The sequence below is a fragment of the Notechis scutatus genome, chromosome 6 (assembly GCF_049901735.1).
Source record: "Notechis scutatus isolate UNSWTSFEM ecotype Mainland chromosome 6, rNotScu1.2, whole genome shotgun sequence".
Lineage (NCBI taxonomy): Eukaryota > Metazoa > Chordata > Lepidosauria > Squamata > Elapidae > Notechis > Notechis scutatus.
The window spans coordinates 69175308-69202070 of NC_142014.1; the positions used below are offsets into that span (position 1 = coordinate 69175308).

Sequence of the window (26763 nt, forward strand, 5' to 3'; positions counted from 1 at the left end):
TCCCATAGGGAATAAAGAGGAGCGAAAGGGAAGTGTTGTTTGCAGGAGACAAACAGTTCAATTCATTAGAGTGAAGATCTGTTCCTGACTTCCTGCCAAGTAATTGCTGCTACAGTGTGGCATTTGGAAGATATCGGTCTGGCAACTCTCCAAGCCTGATAAAGGTCTGTAGTTGTGAAAACTCATGAAAGACTGTTTGCCGAGACTTTGCTGGAGAGGAATTCACTTTATCCTAAATAAAAAGGGTTTTATCGGGACGAGGAGTCTGCTTCATGATCTTGGGAAGCCTAGGTCAGAACACCTAAATAAGGACAATGAGCTACAATTCCTCTGATATAAACTGAAACAAACTGTATTTTCTAAATGGTTCAAAGACAACTAGGAAGACACAGTTGGGGAGCAAATCAGAAATCTTTAGAGAACACTAAGTTAGGGACAGCCCCCTTACATGCAGCTACATGGTATTTAGCATTTACATGGCCAGTTTTAGAACTAGTGGCTTATCTGTCTTCAGTTCTGTCTTTGAAAAACATGTATCAGATAACCAAAGAATCTTGAGATGCTCTTTTTCATAAAACATAGAACCGCAGGGCTGGAAGGGACCTCAGAGGTCTTCTAATCCAACCCCATGCTTACGAAGACCTTAGATCAACCCGGTCAAGTGGTTGTCCAGTCTATTTTTGACAAACTGCAATGATGGAGCACTCACAACTTTTGGAGGCAATCTGTTGCATTTGATTAATTGTTCTCATTGTCAGAAAATTTCTCCTTACTTCTAGTTTGGATCTCTCTTTAACGATCTTTCACCCATTACTTCTTGTCTCCCTCTCTAATGCTTTGGAGAATAAGTCAACCCCCTCTTCTCTGTGACAGCCCCCCCCAAGTACTGTACTAGAAGACAATTGTCATGCTCCCTCCTAATTTTTCTTTTTGATAGGTTCTTCTTCTTCTTCTTGTGCCATATCCATCATCGGAGGTTGGCGATCATGTTGGCGATTCTATTTTTATCAACAGCCACACCAAAAAGGGCTGTTGAGTTTTGTCCAAACCAGTCCCTTAGATTTTGATTTGATAGATTAGACATGCCTAATTCATTCATCATATGATTTGGCCTCCAACAATAGCTTTGCAGATTCTGAGACTATTAATAGAATTGCTCCTCAAACACTCATGAAAATAGAGACCATGCTTTGTCATTTTTTCACATGTACAAATAACTGTTTCTGGTTATTCAAGCTAAGATCAAATAAATTTTGTTTGAGTATGCTTCTAAGCAGCTTGGAAATGTGTTTAAGTTTAGACAATCTGAATTTCTTCTTTCAAAAACCAATTAATATATACAGATAAACCATAATTATTAAGGCAGAATTCCAAAGTTTAGCATGAGCCACCCACATGCACCCATCTGTTCTTGTTTTCTGTGTATAAGGAAAGCTTCTAACAATTACGGCTGTTGTTCAGGAAAAAAGAAAACCAAAAACCAAGTAGTTTGTACTGTTAAATGCATAGAAACAATATGTGTAATAATCATACACCTGAAAGAAAAAGAACCTCAGCTTTCTGTTTTATTTTTCTTTTTGTAAACAACTTTTTCTCTGCTTCATGAAACACACAAATAAATTACATATGACTTTGGCTTCAACAAACACCACCAGTCTCATTTATAAATTTGTTCAGATGCCAGAAATCACTAGCTCTCCCCCATTTAATGAAAGGGAGAAAAATAGTGTTCTGCTTTCTAAAAAGAAGGACGCTGCCACCAGCAACTGATAGCATATGATGTTATCAACTGCTATCCATCCAAGTGTACATAAACTGGTAAGGCAATTGTTTCTTTTTATTTATCAATCAGAATAGAGATAGAAGGGAACTTGGAGGTCTTCTAGTCCAACCCCTGTTCAAGCAGGAAACTCTATACCATTTCAGACAGGTGGCTGCCCAGTCTTTTTTCAAAAAAAAAAACAACACAAAAAAAACCTTCCAGTAATGAAGCATCTACAACTTCTGGAGGCCAGCTGTTCCACTGGTGAATTGTGCTCACTGTTAGGAAGTTTCTCCTTAATTGCAGGTTGCTTCTCTCCTTGATTAGTTTCCATCCATTGTTTCTTGCTTTGCCTTCTAGGACTTTGGAAAGTAAGTTGATCCCCTCTTTTTTTTTTTTAAAAAAAAAGAGGAACTTTTTTTTTCTTTTTCTGGAGAAAACATTACCCAAATCCTGGTATAAACTACTGTTTTTCTTCCAGCTTTGAACGGCTGCTAGAATTCAAAGCCGCAACTGCAAATGATGATCACACCCATTCTTATCTGATCCCTTGACTTCTTGAAAACCACAGAGGATTTAAACAGCTGGGTCAGCGCCTCCTATTGTAACTTGATAAGACTGCGCTGAGGAATTGGGTGAACCCTTCACTTCCTTATCAAGTCTGCCAGTGTTTTGCTGTATGCAAGCTGGTTCTTTGATTTTCATTATTACAACAACATCAGATGAAAATACACAGGACCAAATCTATAGCAGGCATATGAAAAAACAGCGGGTCTCTAAGAGTTGTCAATTGATTAAAGCAGTCTGCCCCATCTGGTATGTATCAGTTGTGTTGTGGCTATAAGAGCCACTATGAACATTCTGAAAAATGTTGTTCCTAACTAATCTGGAGGCCGCTAACTGGCAAAGCTGGGTTAAAGGAACAGAGTACATGTGGATCTGTGATGCATTGTGATATTTGCATACAGAGTTTGTGGAACAAGGGAGAAAATATTTGATTAAATATCTGGGATTTAAGTATTTTTTGCTGCTCGCTTGTGACCATGATCTTTAATGACACTGAACTGCTTTTATCTGATGTTATAAGATACCTTTGAGATCCTCAATGGAATGAAAAAGCAAAACAGTTTAAATGAATAAAATATTAGGTACAAAAATGAGAAATTAATTTGGGAAAGCATAGAAAAGGGTCCAGCAATAGAGAACCTTTTTTTATAAAAAAAAAATGTATGAAAAACAGTTGGAGAATTAGATATGTTTAACCTGGAAAGGGGGGGAATACTGTAAGGCAATATGATCTTGCCGTGAAATATCTGAAATGCTATCCTATACAAAGCATTATTGTTCAGAGTTGCAAAAGATGAGGGAGAAATGGATTTTATTTAAAGAAAGATTCCAGCTGGAAATCAGGAAGTGAATTCTAATGATGAGAGCCGTTCAATGGTGGACAGATTTTCTTGGGAGATTTTTTTATTTTTATTTATTTATTTTGATTTGTCAATCGCTCACAAGATAATAGGTATAAGTATATACATAGTTATGAATACATGAAATGGGTACATATAAGAAAAATAAAAGAAACAATAGGACAGGGACGGTAGGCACGTTAGACCTCTTAGGAAAGGGGTGAGGTCAATAGTAGACAGTCTAAGGTTAAAGTTTTTGGGGTTTGGGGAAGAAACCACAGAGTCAGGTAGAGTATTCCAGACATTGACCACTCTGTTGCTGAAGTCGTATTTCCTGCAATCAAGTTTGGTGCAGTTTACCTTGAGTTTGTATCTATTGTGTGCTCTTGTGTTGTTATGGTTGAAGCTGAAGCATTCATTGACAGGTAGGACATTGCAATGTATGATTTTATATACCATACTTAGATCAGACTGAAGGCGGCGTAGTTCTAGGTTGTCTAGGTCTAGAATTTCAAGTCTGGTGGCATAAGGTATTCTGCAACAAGTAGAGGAGTGGAGAACTCTTCTTGTGAAATATTTCTGGACTTTCTCAACTGTGCTAATATCAGATACGTAATGTGGGTTCCAGACTGATGAGCTGTATTCGAGTATTGGTCTAGCAAATGTTTTGTATGCTCTAGTTAGTAGTGTGATATTACCAGAGAAAAAGCTACGTAGGATTAGATTAACAAATCCTAATGCCTTTTTGGCTATGTAGTTACAGTGGGCTTTAGCACTTAGGTCATTTGAGATGAGTACTCCAAGATCCTTGACAGAGTTTGGATCATCAACAAGATTTTGACTATTCAGCTTGTATTTTATTTTCTGATTTTTTTCCCCAATAGGTAAGACAGAGCATTTATTTGTTGAGATTTGAAGTTGCCATTTGTTTGACCATTCTGATACATAGTCAAGATCTTTTTGAAGGGTAGCAGTATTGTCTGTGGTATTGAACAGCTTTACATCATCAGCGAAAAGAACGCAGTTGCTCTTAATATCACAGAGGTCATTTATGTAGAGTATGAAGAGAGTTGGTCCTAGAACACTGCCTTGGGGGACACCACTGTTGACAGGTACAGAATTTGATAGGACACCCCAAATTTTGACCATTTGTTGTCTGTTTGACAGGAATGCTTCTATCCAGTTATACAGGTGTCCAGAGATACCGTAAGATTTTAGTTTTAGGAGTAGTTTGTCGTGCAACACTGAATCAAAGGCTTTACAGAAGTCTATGTAGATTGCGTCTATTGCTTTGCCCTGATCGAATTGTGTAGTCCATATGTTTTTGCAGTGTAAGAGTTGCAGATTACAGGATAGTTTTTCCTGAAACCAAATTGTTTATTGGAGAGTAGGTTGTTTGTCTCTAAGTGGAGGATAATGGATTGGTTAATAATTGATTCCATGACTTTACAGGTGACGCAGCATAAGGAGATTGGTATGTAATTTTCAACTAGGCTGGGGTCTCCCTTTTTGAAGATGGGGATGACCGTGGCATGATAGAGTTTAATCAAGGCCATCTATCAGGAATACTACAACAGTGGATTCCAGCACTGAGCTGGGGAACTCTGGGAGTTGAAGTCCACACACCTTAAAGTTTCCAAGATTAGCAAACACAGATTTAGATGATCTCCAAAGTCATTTCCAGACCTTATGTTCTGTACTACTATGATCAGGAGTTGTAAATTAAGTTCATTGGAGATAGTACTAAAAAAAAAAAAGTCACAAGAGGTGGATTCATGTACCACAACATTTATATTCACTTTTTCTTTTTGCAAATTGGTCCAAGACTGGCTCGGGAGCAACAGTATGCCAACCTTAGCTAGTCACAAAAATACTCAATTGGGTGAGAACTGGTTAAACATAAGAGAGTGAGCTCAAGAAAATTCCCAGCCCAACTTACTACAGGGTAATTCTGGGCAGCTTACAATCATAAAAGATTGTATGAGAGGGGGGCGGGGAGAGACAGAGACAGAGACATAAGTATTAATTTACTCTGTGTGTGTGTGTGTGTGTGTGTGTGTGTGTGTGTGTATGCACACATATAGAGATATATAGATAGATATGGATATAGATATTTAGATATATAGATGTAGGTAGGTAGGTAGATGGATAGTGTTGTGGTTAGCCAGCAGCAGGTGCGGATGGTGGAAGAGAGCGAGGACTCAGAGGAGCGGCCGGGACCATCAGGGAGTGGACTGCTGCCTTCAGGGATGGTGGGGGCTGGCAGCAGTGATGAGGAGGTTCCAGAAGAGCCTGTGCTTGTGAGTGCTTGTGAGTGTAGGATGATTCGTAGAAGAGAACAGCTGAAGCTGCACAGATGACTCAGGAATAAGGATGCAGTGTAATGGCCCCTCCCTCTGGGGAATATAAGCCTGGTTTCCAACGGTTTTTGCCTTTGCAAAAGGCAAAACTTTCAAAGGACTCAGTGTTGTGATTACAGACTGATTTATTTGAAGACTTCTGCCAAGGTTTTTCTAATTGGACTAATTGGCTGCAAGCCGTCTGTTATCTACAAAGAGAATTTGTAGATTAAAGCCCTGAAAGTTTTGAGTTACTGAGTTTATCTGTGTTTGCTCTCGGGGAACTTGGCTGGGTCAGAACAGGTAGGTAGGTAGGTAGATAGAGATAGACAGACAGACAGACAGTAAATTAATACCAGCAAAGTCTATGATTCAATTACAAATGGGGAGGATGGGGGCAGGGTGGGGGGGGGGGAGATGGGATCTCTTGTTAAACAAGGGAAGCCCCATCCGTGGGATTAGATAGCATGTGAAACCACGCCCCATCCAGTCTGTGGAAAAACCTCCCTCCACAGAATAAGTCCCCGGATCCCAAAAGTTGGGGGCCGCTGCCCTAATCCAACTGGCAGAGCCAGTTTTTTAGGCTCTTATGAAAGGTCAGGAAGGTTGGGGTCAGCTTTTGACATGGGGGGGGAGCAAGATGTTCCATAGGGCACTGCAACAGCAGAGAAGGCCCTTCTCCTGGACTCTGCTCGCCAAAATAAGCATGCCTCCTCTTCCGGCACGAGCGGGATGGGCCAATCCCAAGTTGGGATTGGTCAACAGCAATCCATTCTGCACCATTGCTAAGAAAACTACAAGGATGTGATTGTCACAAGGGTTCAGCCTTCACTGAAGAGAGAATTTACTTGCTTCACTTCAAAAATCAACTGTTTGTGGGATGTATTTTTTTTAAAAAAAATAAGGACAAAGAAAGTACTCAGTATTTTTCCTGCCCCACCATCTTATTTTGGCTAAATACAGGACAAAAGTATCCTATACTTACTTGACTTGAGAAGGATAATTTCCGTATACATTGGGATGGGTGTTTGAAATGTGCCCATTCATTCTGATCACCACTTTATCTGTGGGAATAAAAATAGGGAAAGGATAGTAAAAAGAGAGAATCGCTTAAGACATGCTGTAGAATAGAACGATTATGAAAGCCTACAGAATTAACCAATTATGACTGTGGGAAAACAGAGACCTTTTCAAAATAGTGGTTTGTTATTTTTCACAGTATACACACACACAGAGGCATGCATGTGTGTGCGCGCACACACACACACACACACACAGATAGCATTCATTTGCTTTCTCAAGGAATAACAGTTCCTCCCGCCAAGTGTGTCTGTCAAAATGGGAAACAATGTTGAGCATCAAATCTTCCTGAATTCTCCTTTATTTTACCTCCAAAACCAACATGATCTACCTAATGTTTATCATTCCTACTACAATCACAGTTTTACAACCAGACAACATAGCTAAGTTTACAAAAGTGCTTCCCAGGTACAGGTAGTCCTCGACTTACAACTACACTTGAGCCCAAAATTTCTGTTGCTAAGCGAGACAATTGTTAAGTGACTTTTGCCCCATTTTATGGCCTTTCTTGCCACAGTTGTTAAGTGAATCTCTGCAGTTGTTAAGTTAGCCATACGCTTGTTAAGTGAATCTGGCTTCCCCACTGAGTTTGTCAGAAGGTCGCAAAAGGTGTTGGGACAGTGCAACAGTCATAAATATGAGTCAGTTCTCAAGGGCCCAAATTTTGATCATGTGACCATAGGGATACTGTAATGGTCCTAAGTGTGAAAACCGGTCATAAGTCACTTTTTCAGTGTGCCACTGTAACTTTGAATGAAAACTAAATGATCACTAAATTGGTGCATAAGTGCACCAACATGCCTACCGTCCCTGTCCTATTGTTTCTTTTATTTTTATTTTTATTATATGTATCCATGTATTCATAACTAATTGTGGTAAGTTGAGGACTACCTATATGTAAGAAGCAACTCTCTGGAAGATCTTCGATTTCATCCAGTTGCTGGATTGAAATTAATTCTCTTAATTAACTGCTAAAATTGTAGACCAGTGGTGGCTATACTTTTTGGGCTCTTATGCCAAAAATGTGTGCGCGCTAACGCACACATGCTCACATACCAGCACCCAGAAGGCAATGTGCGGGCCTCCCCATGCCCCTTGCGCATGCGCGCGCAATCCCCCTGTTGCCTATTGCTTACTGTTGTGAATCAATAAAAAGTAACTAAGCCCAAATGCAAAGCGGGTTTTGAAAGCCTGCACACCTGATTGGTCCTTAAACAACGAACAAGGATTGGTCCATAACAAGTCCCTGATTGGCCAATATTAGGACACTTCTTATTGGGTATTAGTTGAACTTGTTGCACGTATTATTGGTTAATAGGGTAGCAGCCAACCCTATAAAAGGGTTACTGCTGCCCATAGCCTTGCTCTGTTCTGTTCTATCTACTGTTATTAAAGAGTTGAAGTCACTGGTCAGATGTCTGGTCTCCATTATTCTCCAAACTTAACACTTACCTGCACTGTGCCTCATAGCTGATTTTCGGCCAGTTTGAGGCCTTTTTCACCCTCCCAGAAGCAAGCTTTGCAGGTCAAACAATAGGCCCGTTTCGTCACTTCCGGAAATGGGCCTATTCGGCCTGCAAAGGCTTTTTTCAAGCCTCTACGAGGCCGAAAAAGGCCTCAAACCAGCCGAAAATCAACTGTGAGCCATGCGCATGTGTAATGAGGTAAGTTTGCCTGAGGCTCGCGTGCCGGCACAAATGGCTCTGCATGCCACCTAAGGCACGCGTGCCATAGGCTCACCATCACAGTTGTAGACAGTCAATTCTAATCAACAGGTTATTTTCCTGTACCAACAGTCAGGCAGGAGTGTTTTTGTGTCTACTCATCATACTTTGTAATTCTGGAAGAATAAAAAGCAACCATTGTCATAGGAAGGTTAACAGGGACAAACTGAATTTCTGTCTTTCTTTGCTTATTTCCTTTTCTTTCATGTTCTGAACATCCGGGGAGGGCTGCCCTAAGATATTTTGCTTCAACTCCAAAAACTGTTTGATATGGAGGAATGAGGACAGCAAACCACACTGTATTATTATGACCAAACAGCTAATTTAGGAGCCTATAGCATACCACAAGGTCAACATTAGAGCACCTCAGCTTTTATTGCTTGGGGACACTGTCTCACTCTGCCTCAGGGTTTCTCAACATTGGCAACGTTTAAGATGACTGGATTTCCATTCCCAGAATCCCTTCAGGCACCATTCCACACATTTTAAAATTGCTGAGGTTGAGAAACATTGCTTTGCTTAATAGTAGGGTGGTCCTGAGCTTGAGAAGACAGTGCTCAAGAAATATTTATTCCAGAAAAATCTGTCCATCTGCTCAACAGCTAAGTCTCTCCCATATTAACTGGAATTTAAACAGATGGACTAATTGGTTGGTTTTAGTTCTGTTTCTGGCTGATGGCTTAACTCCTGGCTTTATTGCTGTTCTTTATATACAAGAGCTCAGCCATCAACTTTATTCACAGTGCTACACTTATTTATGTTCCGATGTAAATAATAAACTGCCCAGAGTCACTGGGAGTTGGGCAGCATATAAATTTAATAAATAAATAATAAGGCCCTCCTTATGTGCTAACGAAGATGAAAAATTGCCACTGTTTTAAAAAAAGCAATGAGCAGAAACAACTGTCACATAGATTATTAGTTTCTGTGGGTAAATCAGGGGAAGCAGGGGAGGTATAACAGGATCCTCTCAGGAATAATGACGTCTTTAAAGAGTTGTTAGCTGCGTGTCAGCCATAGGAACTGTTAAAAATTTACAAATGCTGATCTATCAGTCCTATTAGCGTAATTTTGTCTACTGGGCTTAGCAGAGACCCCTGAGGAATCTGGCAAAACAGCCTTTACATTTTTCTGACTACCCAGTGACTTTTCAATGTCATGGCACTTCAAATGTGAATAACTGTACCGTATATAAACCAAAACAGGGGGAAGTCACACAGCACTGTTTAAAAACAAACTCGATGGCTCAATCTATTACATGAAGGAGGCCATTATCTTTTCTGCTAGATGAACAAGCCTGGGGCTGCAGATCTGCTAGTATTCTAATGGCCAAATGGTTTAATATCATCTATGTTCCTTCTAATTTAATATTTTAAACACCATTTTTTAAAATAAACAATTAGCTTTCATGAATGCTTGCAGAAGAGCAAAATGATAGAAATCAAAACACATCTATGGACAAAGCTTTGCTGATGCATTAACTCTCAGTCCTGACTAACATGTCTCTTAAATCCACCATAATCCATGTTTTTCAAAAAATAATAAGGAGGCACAGAAATTGCTAAGCTAAGTGCTCCTTTTGTTCATTTTTATTTGACAATACACAGTAAAATTTAGGTGGTTTTTTTTGCTGCATTATGTTCCCAGCTATGTCCAAAGGTGTACTTTTCAACAATATTGGATATGTAAACTGTTATTACTGTTGCTAAAAATGATGCCAATCAAAATTTGTCAACCTTATGTATGTTTGCAAAAATGCTACCAACGAACCTATTCAGATAGTCCTTGACTTACAACCACAATCGAGCCCAAAATTTCTGTTGCTAAATGAGACATTTGTTAAGTGAGTTTTGCCCCATTTTACGGCCTTTCTTGTCACAGTTATTAAGTAAACACTGTTAAGTTAGTGACACTGTTGTTAAATGAATCTGGCTTCCCCATTGACTTGGCTTGTCAAAAGGTCACAAAAGACGACACATGACCCCAGGATACTGCAACTGTCATAAATATGAGCCAGTTGTCAAAGAGTCTGAATTTTGATCACGTGATCATGGGGCTGTTGCAATGGTTGTAAATGTGAAAAATGGCCGTCATTTTTTTTCAGTGCTGTTGTAAGTTTGAATGGTCACTAAATGAACTGTTTTAAGTTGAGGACTACCTGGAGACTCTGTTAGGCAAACCAACAGGATACTGTTATTAAGTGTTTTATGATTCTTGACTCTTGACAAATGTGTCTTTTCTTTTTATGTACACTGAGAGCATTTGCACCAAGACAAATTCCTTGTGTGTCACATTTGGCCAAGAAATAATTATTCTATTCTATTCTATTCTATTCTATTCTATTCTATTCTATTCTATTCTATTCTATGGTCTTTGATAAAAGGTTGCCACCAATACAAAAAAATAATACCTTCCTCGTTAATACAAATTGTATTTTGGGAAAGAGAAAGTACGGTAACTCTCTGTCGTTTTAGCTACAAAAGTAGTCCTCTACTTACAACCTACCATGTAGTTACTGTTAAAAGTTAAAAGCCCCTCCCAAGGTACTTATTACCTAGTACAAAAATTAATAATCATAAAATTGGGTTGGTCACATTATGACCTGCTTTATGATAATATGTTATGACTTATGACTGTAATGGTCAGTTTTCATTACAGTTGTGAGTCAAAGACAATCTGTAATACCTTTTTCAACTAGGGTGTCTTGTAGAAGTAAGGACTCAAATCCCAGAATTTTCCAGATTGGGTGGTTGGGGCATTCTGGGAGTTGAAATCCACACATCTTAAAGTTTCTAATTTTCAAAACCATTGATCTATTCTAGATAATGCCCAAGTTGGAGGTGGTATTTCCACAGAATATCAGCAAATCTTTACTGCATGAAATTGGCTCAAATAACTATGGGGCAACAGAGTGCAGAGATTTAGGTAACAAATTCTTTTATTACAATGAAACTGGGCTGAAAAAATGGCAAGGCTTCATAAAGACAATTTGGAGCCATGGAATAGGGAAGATGACATAGGGAAAGGAGTGGCAGAACCTGTGGGCAGAGTTAAAAGAGGGATCAGTCTAGAATCCCTACATAGCCACACACAAAGTAAGTCCAACACCCCTTGAATTCCATTGACTCTTATCTAGCTCTTAGCAGGTGCAACGTTAATTGAGAATATTCCTGTGCATAGGAATGAGTGACAATAAATCAGTTTAATTGGCTCTTCCTTTGTGGGTCTGATCTTTCCAGTCTGTCAGAAGTTAGTAATTTTGAACTCTTGAAGGCTGTTATTTTTTCAGAGCGGGAAGGAAATTGTGCTAATATAATTGGTCATCCAAACAAGAATTCAAGGGTCAGGATTCTGACAGTCCAGAATTCTTACATGAATTCTTCTGAAAGTTGCCACTGAATGATGTTAAATAGTCTAATGTAAAAATTCAAGAAGGAGGTAGTGATAGTCCAAATTTTAGAAGCAATGGGGAATATAAATCAGTCAACATGTCCATAAATAAAATTGAAATAATATTGCTAAATGGCATTTGATGAACTGAATGTGATTTGATTTTCAGTTTCAATTAAATCAAATGGAGCTTTTTTAAAAAAAATCATAGCCCCATGCAAGCATGTCTGCAGAGGTTGAGAGGGCAGTTTAAAAAGCATGATTAAAACTCTGCCTCTTTTTTATGTACAATGCCATAAAAATGGCCCAACCTTGATCATATCATTATGGCCACCATCTTGTCTCTTTTGATCATACTTTGTGGACATTCCCGAAAGCTCTTCAAAACAAAATGAAGTCCTTATCTGGAAAAGCTTACATACCTCTGAACTGTACTGGAGACAGTACGAAGGAGAATTACAAATGTTTATCTTGATATATATTACACCAATTTATTATAGGGGTTATAAGGAGACTTGATTTTGAATCAATCACCAATAAACTGTGAGTTCTAGTCCCATCTTAGGCACGAAAGCTGGCTGGGTGACTTTGGGCCAATCACTAGGAGAGTCTCAGTTCTAATCCCGCCTTAGGCATGAAAGCCAGTTGGTTGACTTTGGATCAATCATTCTGTCTCTCAGCTCAGCCCACCTCACAGGGTTGTTCTGGGGAAAATAGAAGGATGGAGGAATATTAGATGTGTTTGCCACTTGAGTAATTTTTAAAAATAATAAAGGCGGGATAAAAGTAATCTAAAAATACTGTTAATAGAATGCATTAATGAATCTCAAACACGGGGTGATTATTTTTGTTCTTGTTTGGGTTTTTGGCCTAGGTAACTATAAAGGGTACATATCCAAATAAGGCTATACTTACTGTACATAGTATTTCCTAAGTTTCTCAAGGATTAACTTGCCTACTCTCAACCCTGTTACTATGTACACATTTCATCACAAAATAAAGCGAACAGGAATGCCATTATAGGATCCTTTTAGGAATTTGTATAGTGCCTGGCAGAACATTGAGTGACATGTCCCATTCAAACAAGCAAATAAGGCAGCATTTATTAACTATTCAATAAAACCACAAGCAACATAATTCACAGTGCAGACTGAAATTTCAATGTTGTCTCAAACAACACAACTGCCCATGCAATCCAACTGGGGTGCCTTTTTATGACTTATAGAAATTTCCAAGACAACTAACTCATTACATACTTGAGTTTTCATAACATCATTGATGCTTCATTGGGGGTCATGTCTATGTTGTATCATTGTGTGTCACAGTGCACCCCAATGTGTCCTTCACATGCTCTTTCCCTGGGGAATTCGGTAGTTTGAAGATGTGTGGACATCAACTCCCATAGCTGGTTGGGGAATTCTGGGAGTTGAAGTCCATGCATCTTCAAACTGCCAAGGTCGAAATACACTGCTCCATGCCATAATTTAGTAAAGACTGATCTATCAAAATTAATCTCCTAATTTCCCCAAAAGTTTTCCTTCATCGCAAAAGAATTTTTTTTCTATGACCTGTTACACTTGGACTTCTTTTGGGGCTGTATATGAGCTATTTTATTAAAAAGCCATATGGGTAATCCTTGACTTGCAAGTGGTTGCTTAGCAACCATTAAAAGTTACAACGGACCAACCTTGGGGCTATTTACGACCCCAACTTGAAGTTCCAACGGTCCATCCCCTTCATGGTAAATAGTCTGCTGTTGTAAGACGACCTATGGCTGTGATGGCAAACCTCTGGCACGTGTGCCAGAGGTGGCACACAGAGCCCTCTCTATGGGCAAGCGCACTGTCACCAGCTGCTCTTCTGGTTTCTGGTCTTTGCACGTACTGGAGTGCCGGAAACCCAAAGACCAGCTGGCATGCACGTGCTGGCCAGCTGGTCTTCAGGTACCTAGCACTCCGGTGCACGCAAAGACTAGTTGGCCAGCACGCATGTGCATGCCAGAAACTTGAAAACTAGCTGGCCGGTGCACGCATGCACACTGCCCAGCTGGTCTTCAGGTTTTCAACACTCTGCACATGTTCCAGTTTGGGCACTCGGTGCTGAAAAGGTTCATCACTGACCTATGGGGTTTCCAATTTAGCCCTCTATTATTTTTTGGGATAGCGGAATTGATCAAGTCAGTTTTTGATTCCTGGATTCCTTACTTAATCAGGTCCTTCAGTTTTCTTGGCAAGATTTCAGAAGTGGTATGTTATTGCCTTCTTTCTAGGGCTGAGAGGGAGTGACTGGCCCAAGGTCACCTAGCTGGCTTTGTGCCTCAGGTAGAACTAAAATCACAGCCTCCCAGTTTCTAGCCTGATGACTTAACTACTATGCCAAACTGGCTCTCTATCCCTCAATTGCCTATATTTTAAAAGTAGGCAGCAGCTTCCTATTTAAACCAGGTTACAGGTAAAGAGTGCAGAAATTCTGGAAAAATCCTTTTTGATGGATTTTAGCTATTCATTCCAACATGCATCTGGTATTAGGGCAGAGCAGCTGAACTGCAGAATGTTTTTTTTTAAAATTAACAATGCTTTTTTTAAAGGAAGATAAAAACTGGTATCAATTAATTTAAGCAAGAAAAAGGAAGAGAAAGTTAAAAGTGCAAGAAAGGGGAGGGAAATAAAGAGTTGAAAAGCAGAAAAGAAAGAAGATATAAAGAAGTGGCTTCCAATGTCCTTTACAGCATTATAATTATAATAGTTATCATTTAACCTTTAATGGTTACAACTCTCTTCTTTCTATAATCCAGTCTGTCTAATCATCACAACCATAAATCATAAAATCATGTTTTGTTTCATACATACAAAACAGTATATAAGTAATCTCCAGTCAGCAATAAACATAGATATTGTCTTTTCTCTGAACAAAAAAATTAATTTAGTGCCTCAGCTAAGTCCTGTCTTCTTCACTAACCATTCCTCCATTGTGGGTAATGCTGAATCTTTCCATCTTTGTGCATATAATAATCTAGCTACAGTTATCAAGTTGAACTGAAAAAATGAAGATTGACCTAAAATCTCTTTTGTTATGTGCATGACTGGTAACAGTCAAAGAACATTTTATGGCTGAGTTCCTGGGCACGACGCCAAGGCTGTTGGCTCTCGTTCAAATCAAAATGTACTCTTTCCTCAAGTAATTAAAAATCATTTGCTAAATAAGGCTGTAAACATTCTGGAATAGAAGTCCAGCAGGCCTTGGAGTTCCCATAATAGCACATTAAGTTAGAAAATTACAGCCATTTAGTTTGTCATCTCTCTGTCCAGGGCAAGAAGAAATTACAGGGATGGGCTAAACAGAGAGACCACAAATAATTTCAAACTGTAAATCTGTAGGACAAGGTTGGGAGCCCAGCCTCCCTTGAAGTATTTCAAAAGGGAAACTTATCTACAAGTACCCTTTCTCAAAGTAAGATTAGAATCTTCCTGAGGAGATCTCATTAATCTGTTGCTGGTCAGCAGATTCACTGTGTCAAAACCGATGGGTAACTCTTTCTTGAATTTAAAAAAAAAAGCATTTTTAGTGATGATAGACCAGGTTTTGGGTCTCATCCATTCTATCTCCTGAACTCTTTATAAAGTAGTTAATCTATAAGATGTCAGGAAATGGAACTCCAGTTTGTTTCTGAATTTTCTTTATAATTGTGAAAATATCTACAGACCCCCTCACATCCCGGATATAACCTGTTTCAACTCCTACCCTCAAAACGACGCTATAGAGCACTGCACACCAGAACAACTAGACACAAGGATAGTTTTTCCCCGAATGCCATCATTCTGCTAAACAACTAGCTCCCACAACACTGTCAAATTACTTAGTGAGATTGTATTACTATTATTCTTCTCATCCTTCCTATTATCTATCTCTTCCCACTTATGACTATAACCGTGTTGCTTGTATCTTTACAATTTATATTGTTTTGTTTTCCTAGTATCTTTTGATTGCGTATTAGTAATCTATGTATGATTTGATTGCTCATAGTAACCTATGACTATTACTAAGTGTTGTATCTTATGATTCTTGATGAACGTATTTTATTTTTTCTTATGTACACTGAGAGTATGTGCACCAAAGGCAAATTCCTTGTGTGTCCAACCACACTTGGCCAATAAAGAATTCTATTCTATTCTATTCTATTCTATTCTATTCTATTCTATTCTATTCTATTCTATTCTATTCTATTCTAAAAAAAAAAGAACTATATATATTTCCATTCAAGCTGGATGATTTGGTTGAAGACCTGCATGTTTCTGATTACAGGTAGTCCTCGACTTACGACTGTTCATCCATCGACCGTTTGAAATTATTATGGCACTGAATGAAGCGGCTTGTGATCCTTGCTTCCGGCACCCCTGAATTACCCCTACAGTCACATGTCCAAATATGCTTTTTTTTTTCCTTTCAAAAGGCAACTGGTCTTTGTTTTTCCTTGAAGGCGTTTTGCTTCTCATCCCAGAAGCTTCTTCAGATCAGAACTGAAGAAGCTTCTTGGAAGAGAAGCGAAATGCCTTTTGTGGGGAGGGGAAGCATCCTTGGGACAATCATGACCTGGATGACTGAGAATCTCCACAGACACCTACAGTGATGTGAACAAAATTTGGATGCTTGGCAATCCCCCTGCTCATATGACCAACGGCAGGAATATTGAAGCAGCCTCCTGTCTTCCTCCCCCATTGTATCCTGCTGGGTCTTGGTCACAATGGTGCCTCGCCTAATGACTCTCATGATTTGCAACCATAATGGGCAGGCTCCATTACAGTCTAAATTGAGGACTACCTGTATTATCACAATGATAAATGCTCATAGGAGCTCACTACTGATGACATTTCGTTGTTGTTGCAGTAATCCTATGGAATGAGATCACATTCTACCTTACTTCATACTGTGAAGAATTAAACAGCATCTTCAATGCAATGCTGATGTTAGAAGAAGGAAAGAATGGCAGATCCTTGGAAGTATGAGTAGGCAACAAACTAATTGCTGAAATAAATTAATAAATTAATGACAGCCATGTTGCATCTTTCTGTGATAATCTTGGTGAAATGGAATCATTAATCTATCCCCTTCTATTGTAGTTCTATTGTAGTTCATTCCAGCTTAGCATGGTGTCAAATGACTTGTCCCGTCTCTTTGAAAAGGAAAGCAGATAATAAGAACAAAATCTGGCCAATCTATACCATGGTCAGCTAAGATTTGAGGATTCTTAAGGATTGACTGAAAAGCCCTATCTACTGATGAACCAATGAAAATAAAGCTCCTTTCTGGTTGCTAGTCTATCTAACTACAGTATAAGAATGCTCAAAAGATATTGCATTGCAGCTGTAACAGCATGATAGAGAAGAAACACCAAGTGCACTGAGAACGAGCTTTTGAAGAACCTGGAACAGATGAGGACTTTCCACTCCTTCGGAGACTTCTTTGTTCCCTTTCCTTATTTGGTACAATACATTGCTTAGCATTCAATAAATGGTGGTATTTCCTAAAATCATGAGCAAGATAGCTGCACTGGACATGAGAAGAAACCAGAAGCCCATCACCCTCTGAATATTATTTATCCTTGGCATCACATCTAGTTTAATGAAAAGGACAGGAGTGACATGATAGCAGTGTTCCAATATCTAAGGGGCTGCCACAAAGAAGAGAGAGTCAACTTATTCTCCAAAGCACCTGAAGGCAGATAACACATAATCAGAGTTGGAAGGGACCTTGTACGTCATCTAGACCAACCCCCCACCCAAAAGGGAGACCCTACACTATTTCTGACAAATGGCAGTCCAGTCTCTTCTTGAAAGTCTCAAATAATGGCACTCCCACAACTTCCGGGGGCAGCTTCTGTTCCATTGGTTGATTGTTCTCACTGTCAGAAAGTTTCTCCTTATTTCGAGGTTGAATCTATCCTTGTTCAGTTTCCATCCATTGTTCCTTGTCTGGCCTACAGGCGCTTTAGAAAATAGCTTGACCCCCTCTTCCTCCCTGTGGCAGCCCCTCAAATCTTGGAAGACCGCTATCATGTCTCCCCTGGTCCTTCTCTTCACTAGACTAGCCAAGCCCAGTTCCTGCAACCGTTCGTTGTATGTTTTAGCCTCCAGTCCCCCAATCATCCTGATTGCTCTTCTCTGTACTTTTTCTAGAGTCTCATCTTTTAAGGTTAGAGGATGTAATCCAGGAGAGATGCAACCTAAAACTAAGGAGAAATTTCCTGACAATGAGAACAATTAACCAGTGGAACAACCTGCCTCCAGAAGCTGTGAATGCTCCAACACTGGCGGTTTTTAAGAAGAGATTGGAGAACCATTTGTCTGAAATGGGATAGGGTTTCTTGCTTGAGCAGGGGGCTGGACTAGAAGACCTCCAGGGTACTTTCCAACTCTGTTATTCTGTTATACATCTAAACTTTCCCATGTATGAAGATTATTTACAATAGACTGAGGGAGCCCCAGTTGAGATTTCTTACAATGCTGTTTGCAGGATAGGGGTTAGAAAAGGTTGGCAATCGAGGCACAGAAGAGTCATACATTATTTATTTTATTTTATTTATTTGATATGTCAATCGCTTACAAGATAACAGATATAAGTATAAACATGAGTAAGAATACAGGAAATAGGTACGAATAATTGGGGACAATAGGACAGGGATGGTAGGCATGGTTGTGCGCTCATGCACGCCCCTTACAGACCTCTTAGGAATGGGGTGAGGTCAATAGTGAGGCTATTGAGGCTATTGAGGCTAAAGGAGTGGGGGGTTAGAGGATGTAACAACAGAGTCAGGTAGTGCATTCCAGGCATTGACCACTCTGTTGCTGAAGTCATACTTTCTGCAATCAAGTTTGAAGCGGTTTACATTGAGTTTGTATCTGTTGTGTGCTCTTGTATTGTTGTGGTTGAAGCTGAAGTAGTCATTGACTGGTAGGTCATTGTAGCAGATAATTTTATGTGCTACGCTTAAGTCTAACCGCAGGTGGTGTAGTTCAAGGTTGTCCAAGCCCAAAATCTCAATTCTGGTGATATAGGGTATTCTGTTGCGAGCAGAGGAATGTAGTACTCTTCTCGTGAAATACTTCTGGACTCGCTCGATTGTATTAATGTCTGATATGCAGTGCAGATTCCAGACTGATGAGCTGTATTCAAGTATTGGTCTGGCAAAAGTTTTGTATGCTCTAGTTAGCAATTCGATATTTCTGGAGGAGAAGCTTCGTAAGCTTCATACATTATTGTAGCAGTATGTAAACCTTAGTAAATTAAACAATAGCCAAGAAAACAAACATTGAAGAAATTAACCCAGAATTCTTGCTTGAGGCAGGCATCTGCAGTAAGCTTAAGCAGTCTTACTTTGAAAACATTATGCAAAGACTTAGAATTAAAAACATCTCTAGAGAGAGCTAGGAAAGGTGGTATGATAGAGATGAACATGACCAATAGCAGCAAGGAGAATGGACTTATTTATAGTGGTGATGGATCTACTTGTACAACACCTGAAAGGTTTAGGTTGGGCATAGATTCATCCTGGAGAAAAATCTGTCTCTTGATGGCCCATAATCAATCATATCAAAGAAAGAAAGAAAGAAAGAAAGAAAGAAAGAAAGAAAGAAAGAAAGAAAGAAAGGAAGGAAGGAAGGAAGGAAGGAAGGAAAGAAAGAAAGAAAGAAAGAAAGAAAGAAAGAAAGAAAGAAAGAAAGAAAGAAAGAAAGAAAGAAAGAATTCCTTCATGTATATGGACTATAATGTCAACATTGCACTCCCTTGGCACAATCTTTAGTTTGCACAACTTGTGCTTGAGATATTTATTTTACATTTCTGGTTTGAAATAATAAAACACAATGGAATACCAAGCTTCCTTAGTTTTAAAGATTCTGGCTTGCCCAATACAGCAAAGTCATGATACCTTTATTCCTAAAACATGTCCTTGAATTCAGGAAGCACCAAGCAAGCCAGCAATTTGTGGTTAAAGGCAGTACTTTCCTGCTCATAAATATGCCTTCAAGTATTTCATGTCCTGCGTTTTTCAGAGGTGAAGTTATCCTTGAAGTTCCTTGTTTGTTGTTTAAATTCACTGGACAGAAGTACAAATCATTTAAACTGGCCAGGTAAGTCTGCAGGATCTAGAACAGGCTGGGTTTTTCAGCTTCTTTCCAAGCTGAGAAATGCTTTGTTCACAGCACAAGACAGGCAACTGGATTAATAAGATGCCATATTTAGCACACTATACTAATTAAAGAACATTACTGTGAAAATTTCCTATGCGTTGATGAGTAATTGTCCCTGAAACTCAAAGTGACTTACTGTTAGGTAAATGTGACGTGTAGGGGTAGTAGAGTTAAGGGCACATTAAATCCCAAAACAGATCTTCAGAGGTGTCTTAATGGCCCAAGTAAATGCATGCATGTGCCCAACACATGCACACATATAGAGGGAGCAAGACAAAGACACAGCTGCAACTCATGCTAACAAAACACAGCTTCCTAGAAAACCGTCTTCCCCCTAAACCCACATATAAGTGCAACTTCTGCATAAATGTCTCTCCACTGAACCACATAATATACAGATGGGAACCTAATTATAAAATCTCTCACCCATTTACCATTTGTCTAGTTTTCTCCCTCTCTGGATCCTGAGTATCTTCCTACCAAGAGGAGGATACAAAGCTACAAAGATCCCTGTGAGAACTTGTAAAGTCTCATTACTTGGGTTGGAGAAAAATGCTGTAGATACTTAGTCAGTTGGGTTCTCCAGGCTTTGGGAGATTAGAATCAATCAGAATAGAGCTGGAAGATACCTTGGAGGTCTTCTAGTCCAGCCTCCTGCTCAAGCAGGAGATCCTATGCCCGTGATGGCGAACCTATGGCACGCGTGCCACTGGTGGCACACAGAACCATTTGTGCCGGCACGTGAGCTGCAGGCAAACTTACCTCACTGGGCATGCACACGCCTCACAGCTGATTTTCGGCCGGTTTGAGGCCTTTTTCGGCCTCCCAGAGGCTTGAGGAAGGCTTCTGCAGGCCAAAAACTAGCCCCATTTCATCACTTCCTGTTTTTCCAAAAATACGAGAAGTGACGAAACGGGGCTAGTTTTCGGCCTGCAGAAACCTGCAAAAGCCTTCCTCACAGCTGATTTTCGGCCAGTTTGAGGCCTTTTTCAGCCTCCCAGAGGCTTGAGGAAGGCTTCTGCAGGCCGAAAACTAGCCCCATTTCATCACTTCCTGTTTTTCTGAAAATACCAGAAGTGACGAAACGGGGCTAGTTTTCGGCCTGCAGAAACCTCCAAAAGCCTTCCTTGAGCCTCTGGGAGGCCAAAAAAGGCCTCAAACCAGCCAAAAATCAGCTGTGAGGTGCAGTGCAGGTAAGGGGGCGGCGTGGGTGAGTGGGGATTACACGTACATGCATAGGGGATGTGGGGGGGACATGCATTGCCTTCTGGGTGATGGCACGCGAGTGCGAGCGTGCAAGCGCGTGCACAATTTTTGGCACAGAAGCCCAAAAAGGTTAGCCACCACTGTCCTATGCCATTTCAGACAAGTGACAATATTGATAGTTTTCTGCGGGCAATTTGCCCAAAGTCCCTGAGGCTTCCTCAGTGCAAATGGGATAGCCTTTGTAATTTGCGTGAGATTCGACTTTAAAATCAGGTTGCAAAAGAGCAGGGGCACAAGTTGTGTTCCAGTTAAACTGACTTATTGCTCATACCAATGAACAGGAATCTAAAGTAATGGTTAGCATTACTTTGGTGCGAGATCAGGGATCCCCAACCTTTTTGACGCCGCGGCCCGGTACCGGCATCAGCTGGGCGCCGCGGGCCGGTACTGCATCAGCTGGGCGCCGCCATCTTTTTTATGAAAAAGTGCTTCCGGTGACTCACCGAAGCACGTTCATCAAAAGATGGCGGGCTGCGCCGGTGAGCTTTTCCGGTAGAAATGGCTTTCTACCCGGAAAAGCTCACCGAAGCGCTGGCGCCGCCATCTTTTTGATGAAAACGTGCTTCTGGTGAGCTTTCTACCCGGAAAAGCTCACCGAGCGCTGGCGCCGCCATCTTTTTGATGAAAACGTGCTTCCGGTGAGCTTTCTACCCGGAAAAGCTCACCGGAAGCACTTTTTCATGAAAAAAAGATGGCGGCGCCCAGCAAGCCAGCGGCCCGGTAGGAGTTGTTCCGCGGCCCGGTACCCTTCCGCGGACCGGTGGTTGGGGACCCCTGTGCTAGATAAGGGTTAATGGAATTCAAGAGCGGTTGGACTTAGACCCCTTGTGGGAACGTAGATACAGGTAGTCCTCGAGTTACGACCATAATTGAACCCCAAATTTATGTTGCTGAGTGAGACAATTGTTAAGTGAGTTTGCCCCCATTTGATGACTTTTCTTGCCACGTTTGTTAAGTGAATCATTGCATTTGTCAAGTTAGTAACATGGCTGTTAAGTGAACCTGGATTCCCCATGGACTTTGCTTGTCAGAAGGTCGCAAAAGAGGTTCACATGACCCCGGGACATTGCAACCGTCATAAATATGAACCAATTGCCAGGCATCTGAATTTGGATCATGTAACCATAGGGATGCTGCAATGGTCGTAAGTGTGAAAAATGGTCATAAGTCCCTCTTTTCAGAGCCATTGTAACTTTGAAAGGTCACTAAATGAACTGTTGTAAATTGAGGACTACCTGTATTCTAGGCTGATTCCTCTCTTGACTCTACCTCTAGGCTCTGCCACTCCTTCTCCAACATGTATAAATCAATGTACTTTTTATAGTTCTCTTCCAGTCAAACATATCGAATCCAAAATGGAACAATGTGAGTGTTGTTTGTTTTTTGAGATTACATTCATGACAGCCATAATATGTTTAGAAAGGTAGTGATCTTTTTAAATAAATAATATTACTACACCAAGATGCCCATTCATGATTCTTTAGTATTTTTAACAGTTCCAAGAAGTACCAACTGCATTCCTGAATTTCAGTTTTTGATGGCTGCCAAATAAAAAAAAATGGGCTTAATGCCACCATCTGTTGAATAGTAGATGTAGGAAGTGTGTCATCTCAGTAAGTATTAAAAAGGCTTGCAAAAAATTGAGAAATTATTTGTAAAAGCTCTGGTTTTATGTTACTCTCCACATGAAACTACATTTGTAATTAAAAATAAAACAAAGCACACAATTCTGCATACAGTACTTAATTTTTACTCTAATCAACAGATTGAGATTCAGGGGGGAAATCTGGAACTCCTTCAAACATATAAACTATGTTCTTCTGTCCATTTTAAGTGAGAAGTTCCCCCAAATTAGCCCATTTCAGGAATTCTACTGAAGGTAGCAGATCCATCCTTTTCTCTCCCTGAGCTCCAAACATTCACTTTGAGCTTTTAAGAAAAGCTGGATTTGTATGAATAAAGCTATCTATATATAATCTGAAATCTAACCTTTTTAGGTCTCTGGCTTCCATGTAAAGTTGCTCTGGAGTTTAGGGAAATGTAAGTATGGTTTTGGCCTCCACCCATTTAGCTGAACATCTGAAGATGTTCTGTTGAGATGATCTGAAAAAAGTCTCAGCATCTCACCTATTACCTTTATGTAGGGCAATGTCCTCCCTTCCATCCAGATCTAAAGTAACCCATACGTTATGGACCTCTCACATCTTGGATATAAACTGTTTCAACTCCTACCATCAAAACGATGCTATAGAGCACTGCGCACCAGAACAACTAGACACAAGGACAGTTTTTCCCCCAAACACCATCACTCTGCTAAACTAATAATTCCCTCAACACTGTTACTAAGTCTGCACTACTATTACTATTCATCTTCTCATCCTTCCTTCCACCCATCTCCTCCCACTTATGACTGCATGAATGTAACTTTGTTGCTTGTATCCTTATTTTTTATTGACTGTTTACTAGTATGATTTGATTTGATTTGCTTGCTTACTATTATGGTTCCTAGTATGATTTGACTGCTTATTTGTACCCTTAAGACGACTATTGTTATACCTATGATTCTTGACGAATTGTATTTTTTTTTCTTTTTATGTACACTGAGAGCATATGCACCAAAGACAAATTCTTTGTGTGTCCAATCACACTTGGCCAATAAAGTATTCTATTCTATTCTATTCTATTCTATTCTATTCTATTCTATTCTATTCTATTCTATTCTTCTATCCTATCCTATCCTATCCCATTCCATACAAAAATCTTTCAAAATAGCAGAGAAACAAAGAAAGGACAAGAACAAATTCATGTGTTTTGATGCTCTAATTACTATTCATATTAGCACATCTTTTTTTTAGCACAGTATAGACAACCTATAATCTGTAGGCCATAGAGGGCCATTAGATCTTTTCTTTTTTTCTGTAGCCCCTAAAAGTTCCATGTTTGCATTGCTCCTTTTTTCCTAATTTTAGGAAAGCCCCTGACATATCCTTTTTTAACATTTCAGAAAGTAAATATATTCAGTAATTTGGAAAAACCTTCTTCCAGATCCTCAGGATGATACCAAACAGCATCATGCCATCCTTAAGCTCATTTTAGCATTTAATCGCTGCTTTAGCATTACAGCTAATATCCAGTGTCTGGTCCCCCATAAACAGCACTGAAAGTATGTTAATCTACAAACAGGATAAGTGTAAGAGTTATTTTATAGCCCTGTGGTTCAGTTTAGCTGAGAACTGGAACTGTGATCTCAGCATACTGTATCTGGAAGGCACTTCAGTTTAACTGGGAATTGGAAGAATCCCAGCCTTAGCATATCTGGAAGGCCCTAAGTTGGTCAAGTTACTGTAGACAAATTAATTAAAGAACCTCCTCTCAACATCTGTTTTGATGCCACATCAGCTAGAGTAAATCCACATGTTTAGAAAGAGGATAGCTGATTATGGAATTAAAACACCAAAAGGCCATTGTCTTTGTGCTTCCATGACAAACTCAATAGGCCTTGATCTAAAATCAGGGCTGTCAAACTTCCGGCTCGCGGGCCAGATGCGTCACACGCTGGCCACGCCCACGTACGGTTTAGCAAAAGGGGAGGAAAGTCCCGATATGATGCCGACGTGACGACGTGAATTTGACACCCCTGATCTAAATCATCAAGGCAGTTCTTAGAAGGTTCGGCATTATTTATAAGTCATAATTTTGCTTTGAAAAAAATCGGGTAGGGGGAATCTGATTGGGATGTCAATGATAGAGGTTCACTATAGGCCAAAAGAGGCTGACAATCAAGCAGGTAAATGAATAACACAACCAGCTATGCCTTTAAATCAGGTTAGCAAGGGTGGCCAGAGACTACTTATAAAGTTTTTGGAGGACAAAGAGATGCAGAGGCAAGGTTGATGACCTGCAGAATAAGCAGGGGGCATGAAATATGTGGAAGAGAGCCAGTATGGTGCACTGGTTAAGGCACCTGTGATGACCCAGGGTGGGATACAAAATAAACACAGTCACAAAAAACAGGTAAAGCCCCTTTTATTCCTTCACTTTGCTTCCAAGCTCCAAATATCCTTGACTGAAGACAAAAAATTCCCCCACAAGCAGTTACGAAAAGGAGGAAATGCCCTTTAAACTAAAAATGCCTATAAATCATAAAGAATAAAAAACAACACAAACCAGGCAAGATAAGGGCTTGAAGACCTCCACAGATATCAGAACACACACTGGGAAGGACACCAAACTCAGAGAGGAACAATAAACTAGAGATATTTCCACGCTTTGTTTCCAGCACTTGCCAGTATGCATGTCCATCCTCTTATACAGTTGTCACAGCTGCAGCCCAAGGCCCTCTCCTCTTGAGTAGACCATGTCTCTCCCTTATCCTTTCCTCCCTGCGTGCCCTAGGATGCACAGGGGATGGGCCTGGGTCGTCCTCTGACTGCTCAGGCAGCCTCTGCCCTTCCCCAGCCTCCTCCACAACCTCCAGAGCCACACTTCCACTCCCTGTTGGCTGTTCCTCCTCTCCCTCAGAGTCAGTCTCCACCAGGGGCATGACAGCACCAGGCTAAAGAGCAAGAGACCATGAGTTCAAGTCTCACTTTAGCCATGGAAGCCAACGTGGCGACTTTGGGCTAGTCACACTCTCTCAGCCCAACCTATCTCCCGGGTTTGTTGTTATGAGGAAAAGAGGAGGAGGAAGACATGCTGGATATGGCTGTTGCTTTGAGTTAGTAAAATAATGAAGGCAGGATACAAAGAAATAAGAAGTAGACTGTCCTGGTTCTGGTGGGGAGGGGGCTCTTGCTTGTTTTACAAGCCAGTGTAGGCTGCAGTGTCTTTCTCGCTCAAAATATCAGGCAATCAACCCATAGGTGAAATAGGTCCCTCAAGCCACCAATGGGAACTTGGGAGCTGCAAAAAAATAAATAAACCATGAGAGCTATAAGCAGAGAATGGAAAACACCCTTCTATCGCCATGGCAAGTGTTGCGTCTTTCAAGGCATCCGTTTCTCACGGTGTAACATCCATTGGCGAGATTACGAAGAGCAAGCCTGTTTATCCTTGTCACCGTGATTATCTCGAATTCGGAACCAACACTGAACAGAGGCTGCTCCAGAAATGGGGAGCAAACAGCAATTTCCTGTAGCTGTCCAAACAGGAATACCGCTGTGACTGGCGTTGATATTTAGCTTAGAAGTTATTTCTTTGTCCCTCAAATCCAGTTCCACAGCTTCGACCCAGAAGGAAGATTTTTCATATTTTCTCCATATCTAAATAGAGGCTTTGTGATTTCTTTTTAAAAAGTCAATTTTCCCTGCTACTGTCTGCGTAGAGACTTCCCTTGATCCAACTAGAGATGTTAAGCAGCTAGGCCTTGTCGACATGTCGCATTGTCTGATTGCATAAGCCTTTTTTTTCTGTGTTTTTTTTTAAACTTTGATTTCTTCTGTTCCCCAAAAGTGTTTCCAACTGCCATTTCCTAAGGCTTGGTTTTTAAACATTCATCGGAAGACAGGAAATAATTAGGCTTCCCCCACAGATCGTTTCACTCAAAATAGCAGAGGAAAAAAAGCCAACTTAAATCTCGCGTATTTATATCCATAATGAAATTGCTATAAT

General features: G+C 40.2%; 1 protein-coding gene across 4 annotated transcripts in view; it reads right to left on the minus strand.

The window, feature by feature from the left end:
- EPS8 (EGFR pathway substrate 8, signaling adaptor) overlaps positions 1 to 26763 on the minus strand; it is a 177438-nt gene that overhangs the window by 82620 nt on the left and 68055 nt on the right. For all 4 annotated transcript variants that reach the window (XM_026678647.2, XM_026678645.2, XM_087968686.1 and 1 more), the window contains exon 2: positions 6493 to 6571. In XM_026678647.2, coding sequence (XP_026534432.1) covers positions 6493 to 6554 — 62 coding nt within the window. In that variant the 5' untranslated portion in view covers positions 6555 to 6571. The remainder of the gene's footprint in view (positions 1 to 6492; positions 6572 to 26763) is intronic.